Here is a 7,322-nt window from a genome sequence, read left to right on the forward strand (position 1 = left end):
ATTGAAACCGTTCCTCTGCCAAGTTTATGATTAACCTCTCTGTCCAAAATATCATTCCCCTTCTTGTCCAATACCTGTTCACCTCATGATTGAGGAGTATCAAAGAAAAGGGGGATGTCACTGGAGCAGGACCCTATGGAGCCTTCCTGCGACAGAGCCCTCCCCCATATCCTCTGCTGTAGCTCCTCTCTGAAGTACCCAGATAATAGTATCTCATGCATATTTTATGAGTTTTTCAGATGCTAAAAACCACCACCAAATGGAAGAAACTAACTACTTGATGATCATGAGCATATAGCCTCCAGACCTCCTGGTGCCTAAGGTTTGATCACCATCAACCAGTCAGAATTGTGCACAGCTGATCACATACCCTGGGATGCCCCTCCCTCAGCTGGGAAACCCCTAGGGGAATTCGGGGTTTGGGGGGCATGAGCCATCTGTTCTCCTTGCTCAGCCCAGCAGTAAACCTTTCTCACCTCCAAACTCTGACATTTCGGTATTTTTTGGCTTCACTATGTGTCAGGTACATGAACTTGGGTTTGGTAACTCTGGTCACAGTGACTTGCCAAAGGCTGGGCTTCTCTTCCTAGCTGGATGAACGCTAGTAGCTCAATCCCTCTGGCTACACTGGCCTGGGCATGGGGATGGAGTGGGTATAAGATCCAAGCAGACCGAAGTCCTGGAGTAACAGGAAAGGCTCTTCCTCTCTTTTGGTAGAGTTATGAGAACATGAGTCCAGAAGCTGTTGGCATCCATTGTTCTAGCTACAGGGAGCAAGCCAGTTTGTAGTGGTTAAGAATGAAGCCTACATTTAGAAAGAAGCAAAGCTGATAGAAAGATTAAATAGATTTCATTAGTTTCTTGTTCCAGATAACTCTGGAATAGGTTTTGCTTGACTTTATCATGGTTTGGTTTCTTAAACCAACACATTTCTTTTTATTTAAAGTTAAGTTTCTGTAACACGGAACCCAATGATTACCATCTGACTAATACAACAGACTAGAAAAGTCACAAAGCTTGAATGGGTACAACACCTAGCAGATAACTAACTCTTCAGAAGGACAGTTAACACTTGGTGGGGATTCTTTTAGTAGAAGTTATTATTTTTCTAGAATAATAATTAGGTTCTGATAAACTCAACCCCTTCCCTTTGATCCTCCCCAAATTAGGGGGGTAGCTGTCACATAAGGTGTTTTGTGTGTACTCTAAGTATTTCTCCCAAAGAAAAATGCACACTTAGATTAAAATCCAACTTGATCTTCCCTCTTTGAAAAAGACTATATATGGCCAGATTAAAACTTTAGTATATGACCCCAAATTTATTTGCTTCTGGCACATGTCAATCCATCTAAACTCGCCACAAATTATAGTAGAACCACACTGTGTTTTTATAATAGAGCAGAATATGAAATAAGACAATCTTGCGCTCAGTCTTGGGACTAAACCTTCCCACTCAGAATAGCAAGTTTCCCTTTATAAATGTAACAAAGCCATTCTAGAATGACCTGGGTGATAAAGGACTAGAGTTGGAGATGTCAACACAAACTCATGTTTAGCTTACTATAAATATAGTTTCATGTACAAATTTTTATCAACGTATGTAAACATGAGTTAGTATACACACATATTTTTCCTTGCTGTCAGCTGAAAGGACCCAGAATCAATAATACCACAGTAGCAATGAGCACATCAAGTGTCCAGATCTTGGTTTCTAACACCATTTTTCAATTTAAGAAAACAGGACTCCTTGGACTGCTGTAGAAAAATACAAGATGATCCTGGAGTATCTTTTAATATCAAAAAGTAAGAAAGTGCTAAAAAGAAAAAAAAAAACAATGCACAATGATGGGGGTATATCAAAAGGACACAAGCCAACTGAAAGGGCTTCTAATGGTCAAAGCTGGAATAATCTGAGCAACAAAATAAAGTAGTATTGGAGTACAGCACAAAGTATTAACTATTATGAGTTCATGGATATGTGACTAAATAAATAGGTGGAGAATAGACAAATCTTTCCTGTATAGAATTCCAAATAAATAAATTCCAAATAATTTACATAGATACTAAGCGTTCAAGGAGGTGGAGCATAACCCCCTCTTCCTTAAGTGTGGGCTAGCCATATGATTTCCTTCCAAACTACAGAAAAGGGTGGAAATGGTAACTTTACAGTGGAGAATATTACAAATACTACCTCAGCCAGGTGATCAAAGTTAACATCAGGAGTGATAAGTTATCTTAAGTGTGTACTCTTGATATGATATGATGGAAATGGTGCTTTCCATCTGTGGTCTTCCTTTCAAAAACCTATATAACCCCAGTCTGATGATGAGAAAAACATCAGGCAAATCCCACCTGAGGAACATTCTATAAAAACATCTCTAAACTGTACTCCTCTAAACTGTAAAGTCATCAGAAATCAGGAAAGAGCTGAGAACCATCACAAATAAGAGAAGCCCAAGGAGCCATGACTACTAAATGTTTTGTAGTATCCTGGATTGGATCCTAGAATAGTAGGACACTAGGTTAAAAAACAAAAAACAACAACAACAAAAAACTAAGGAAGTCTGAATAAGGACTTGAGTTAATAATAATTACCAATATGGGTTCACTGGCTGCAATAAATGTATCATATTAATAGAAGATGTTAACAATAAAGGAAACCGAGCATGGACTATATAAAGGATTCTCTGTATTATCTTTGTGATTTTTCTATAAATCTACACCTGTCCTAAAACTAAAAGTTTATTTTAAAGAAATCAGTGAAGCCATTACTTAGGTTAACTAAACTGTTGAAAAGGAGGTTCTGCTGGAATTAGAGTGTGGGCATGTATGTGTATATATACCCAACTCAAGTCCTACCCACTCCAACTCACTCTGCACCTGAGTTCCTGATTAGGACTGGAACCATCTCTTCAACTAACTTTACAGAACAACAGAGATGCAGTGCATGCAAGTCACACCATGTAATTTTAAATTTTCTAGTAGCCACATTTTAAAAAGTAAAAAAAAAAAAAAAAAGTGGAATTTTAATTTTTGTTTGTTTGTTTGTTTTAATGATATTTAACCCAATATATTCAAAACATTATCATTTCACTATGTGGCAATAGCCACATTTCAAGTGATCAATAGCTACATATCAACATTACAGCTCCAAAGCCACATATACTGTTGTTTATTTATGAATTACAGTATACATAAATAAAAGCAGACTTTTCTGAATTCTCTTACTACAACCACCTTACAAAGGCAAGAGAGAATCATGTAACAATGTTACAGCTTCTTCTATACCTGGCTATGTCCAGATGGTCTCCAAAAGTCTCCAGGGCTTGGCATAACCAATCAGCTAGACTGGAACATTTCCTTCCAGGAAGGACACCCATCTTGCCCCACCACTTCCACTTCTCTCCCTAACTCCATCCTTGATTTCCTGAGTTCAAGGCCTAATTCCAAGTTCATATCCCAAAGTCCCTAATCACTCACCTCCCTTCAAATGTAGGTGTTCATCAAGAGAGATTCATCCAACTCTAGTCTTGCATGGAAAGGAAGCAAAAATTGAGGCCCAAGATTCCTTTAGAGTTCAATTAATATCACCAAGTCTGAAAAGCTGGGTCCTGACTAGCCCTACCAGCTGTTGTCTTCACCAGCAGCAATAACATTACTAGTAGCTAACTTATCCCAAGCACTTTCTCTGGGGAAAAAAAAAAAATTGTGCTAGTGTATTACATGCTTTAGTTCATTTGAATCTTATAACACTCACTGTAAGGTTGAAACTATCAACTACCCCCAATTGTCCAGGTTGAGGAGGCAGACTTAGAGAGGCCAAGCATTTTGCCCAAGACTGCACATCTAGTAAGTAGCAGAGCTGGGATTCTAAACAGATCTGGTGCCATGGATGAATCGTTACCAATTTGCCATAAAGCCTTTCTTGGTAGTTCTGACAATAGCTACAGAAGAATAGGTTTCACAATAGACCACCTATCTCTCTGTGAATGGTGAGCTAAGCAACTAATTGCAAAAGAACATTTTAAGACCCTTCAGGAAGCCTACCTGATGTAATGGAACCTCTGTACCTGTAAACTGTCCCCCTGTTTTGGATTCAGCATTAGAGGAAAAGGAACTTCATAATTAGTATTAGTTACGGTTTCCACTCTTTCATTTTCCTGACTACCACAGAATACTAACCATTAAAATCAAATTTCAAATACAGTGCCATAAAAATATTACTCAAGATGGGGCTGATCTATCTCATAAGTCCAATGACTAAAACTGGTTAAAATTCAAACACTTTAGTCTAAGAGCAAAGTCTTTTTTATTGTTTGTCACAGAGTAGTCAAATTTCTTTTTTAAAATAAAGTTTAAAAATATTCAATCTTTTCTATTCTCTTTGGAAGTAACACTTTAATACATTGTACATGCACTTTAGAAAGTGAAGTTAATTGCAATCAATCCTGCCCACTCTGCTGTAATTTAAATAAGTAAAAATTGGGGGGAATAAACTGCCTTGACTGAAAATTGTGCTCCAATTTTCAACCTTCTTAACTCAAGTAAATTCTAGGTCAACCACCAATGATGCTCAGAGGAAGATATTATAATTACTTTTAAATATACTGTTTTTCCCATGATTGTACATATTAATATCTGTTAATCCACAGATATACATCTAAAATTCATAACTAGATATATTTTTCATCTTTTTCTATTTGTCAATTAGAAATAGATTATAAAGCAAGTAAAAGTAATTATTAAGAGGAAAATCACAGCATTTTTAAAAATTACTAGCATTTAATTATTCAAGTCAGTAAGCATTTTTCCACTGCCAACTATACAATTTCCTTTCAATTTCTAACGTAGCTGCTGTGTTTGGGCTTTATATTATACTATGGCTAAAGAGAGTCAAGGCCTTTATTTTTAAGGTACATAATTCAGAGGTTTCCTTCTATGTGGTAAGAATGGTTATATTAAAATATAAAGGTAAGAAAAAAAAATCAATTGTAACAAATCTGTTTTCTTGGGACTGGCTGTTACAACTTTGCCCCCAGGAATGACTTTGTTACTTTATAAAACAGCTTCCCAATATAAAAGCTGTTAGCCCAAACAAAAAAATGTTTCTACTGCTAAAACTATTACAATTTAAAATGAGCAAAAAATCCCACTGTAACCACAGTCCTGATATTTTGAGGTTCTGGGACTGAAGTCAAAGGAAGCATTTTTCAACAATGACAACAAAAATCAACATGATCTTGGGCAGTGGAGAAAAGCAGAACTGAAGAGAAGAGGCGACGGAGGTGATGTATCATGAAATGATGAGGCCATCAGCCACTTTTGCCAAAAAAAACCTCCGAGGCAGCAGAGCTCGGGGGTATACGCTCCTCTTGTTCCCTCACTCGGACTCATAAACCTCTTTAAGACATCATACACCTCCTTCAGAACTAACTGGGACTTCAGGAGATGAGTAGGGTGTCAGTTCTGAGATCCTGGCTTCAGGCAAAAACCCCTATTTAGTAGAAAATAGGTGAGGGGAAGAAAAACAAACAAATAAAGGGAGAAAATTATTTACATAAACACATAAATTTAGGGGAGGAGGCAGGGAAAGGGAAGAGGAATGATAAATAGGATAGGTCCTGTAGAAATTATTGCTGGCATCAAGGGTTGACTAACAAAGTGGGAAAATGAAGTTGCCCACCAATTCACAGATCAATCAGCACTGCTTTTCCTACACTTCATACCACAGAGCTAAGGTTGGGTCAAGTCTAGATGGTTCAATTTCCCTAACGAAACTAGGCCCAAAAGTAACAATCTTATCTGCAACTGAATACTCAGATCTGTATTTAGAGAAAAATCCTAAAACAATGTCCTACAGACAAAAATCACAAGATATCATAGTTATGTATCTTTATTCACTTAAACATTTTCCTGAGTCCCTTCTAAGTAAATGCCAAGGGAATCAAACATAGCTCCCACCTTCACATAGCTGACAACCAGCACTGAAAATAAATTGTGCTAAAACACAGAAACACACAAAAACTCTTCTGGATAAGAGTTGTGAAATTTTGAAAGTGAGAAAAATTATTCTCCACCAAGTTTTATAGAACACTGGGTTACAGACGCCCAAGAAGGATGAGAAATAAAAAATGGGGTTGAGGGTATAAAAAATACTACAGATAACAGCAGCTAATATCAAGAAAGGGCTTTACATATGTCAAATCATTTAATTTTCACAACGACCCTACGAGAGAATTCAATTCTCCCCATTTTACCAAGACGGAAAGTTGAGAGAAGTTTAAAAACTTGTCTAAATACCACAACTTCTAAGTGGCAGAGTTTGGACTTGAATCCAGGCACCATGAATCTTAACTCTGTTTTGCGGCCTAGAATAATAACTTCATTACTAACAAAACCACGTTGCTGCATAATCCAGACCCATGACCCAGGTACGTTCATTCATTCTCTTTGAATACTCTCACATATCTATATTTTACAAACAAACAAACCCCAACCAAAACTAAGACTCAGGGAAATATTCCCAATGTTACACAAGTAACAAGGCGATAGAATCCAGATCAGAGCCCAGATGGCTGAGACTCTAAAGGCTCTTTACACTGCACTCCACAACCCACCTTGGATTTTGCCTTTACCCTCAAACAACCTCAAGCTCCATCCCTTGGAGAGGCCCCAACGCCACCTCACTCCAAGCTCGCGTCTCAGAGACACTTATTCAGGCGGCGTTCCATCGCTCGGTGCCGGAGGCTCCCCACTCTCCGCCCCTCTACCCCCCATCCCCGCCCAGCCCCAGCAGGGCTCTCACCGGGCGGGAGTCGGGGGACCCTCGCAATCCTGTTGGTGATCTCTGCAGTGAGCACAGCGAAGTCCTGCTCGTAGCCTTCGAAGTCGGACGACATGGCAGCTCCGGAGTGGCCGGCCCGGGCCGGAGCCTAGGTCGGAGCAGGGGTCACGCGGGGCGGGAAAACTCTGTGTGAACACTCCGGGAAGCTCCCTCCAGAGCAGAGCGGAGAACCCGGGACAGCTCCCAACCAAGCCGCTTCCTGGTTGTTCGTCGCAATCTTGGTCCCCCGGAAGTTGCAGTGGGCGAGCTTTTTTTTTTTCCACTTAGGCTTCAAGATTAAGAAATTCGCTGAGGAAAAGTACTTCAGCTAGTAGCCCCCAAAGCCAAAGAAAATATGCGGGTTCTCAGAGATCACCGAAAACATTTTTCTACCTTTCCACGTTTTGGAAAGCAGCTCCGGCTCCCCAAGCTAGAAGTCAGAGGAGCTTGCTTCCTGAGGGAAGTCTGATACGACGAACCTCCCGGAAGTGGCTGTCGC

The 7,322-nt window shown here is 39.4% G+C and overlaps 1 protein-coding gene across 8 annotated transcripts in view; it reads right to left on the bottom strand.

Moving 5' to 3' along the window:
- VTI1A (vesicle transport through interaction with t-SNAREs 1A) overlaps positions 1-7,206 on the bottom strand; it is a 341,791-nt gene extending 334,585 nt beyond the window's left edge. For all 8 annotated transcript variants that reach the window (XM_006183506.3, XM_032490939.1, XM_014558237.2 and 5 more), the window contains exon 1: positions 6,806-7,206. In XM_006183506.3, the coding sequence (XP_006183568.1) occupies positions 6,806-6,899 (94 nt within the window). In that variant the 5' untranslated portion in view covers positions 6,900-7,206. The remainder of the gene's footprint in view (positions 1-6,805) is intronic.
- Between the last annotated feature and the right edge of the window lie 116 nt (positions 7,207-7,322).

Source organism: Camelus ferus, chromosome 11, assembly GCF_009834535.1.
Source record: "Camelus ferus isolate YT-003-E chromosome 11, BCGSAC_Cfer_1.0, whole genome shotgun sequence".
In the NCBI taxonomy this organism is placed as follows: Eukaryota; Metazoa; Chordata; class Mammalia; order Artiodactyla; family Camelidae; genus Camelus; species Camelus ferus.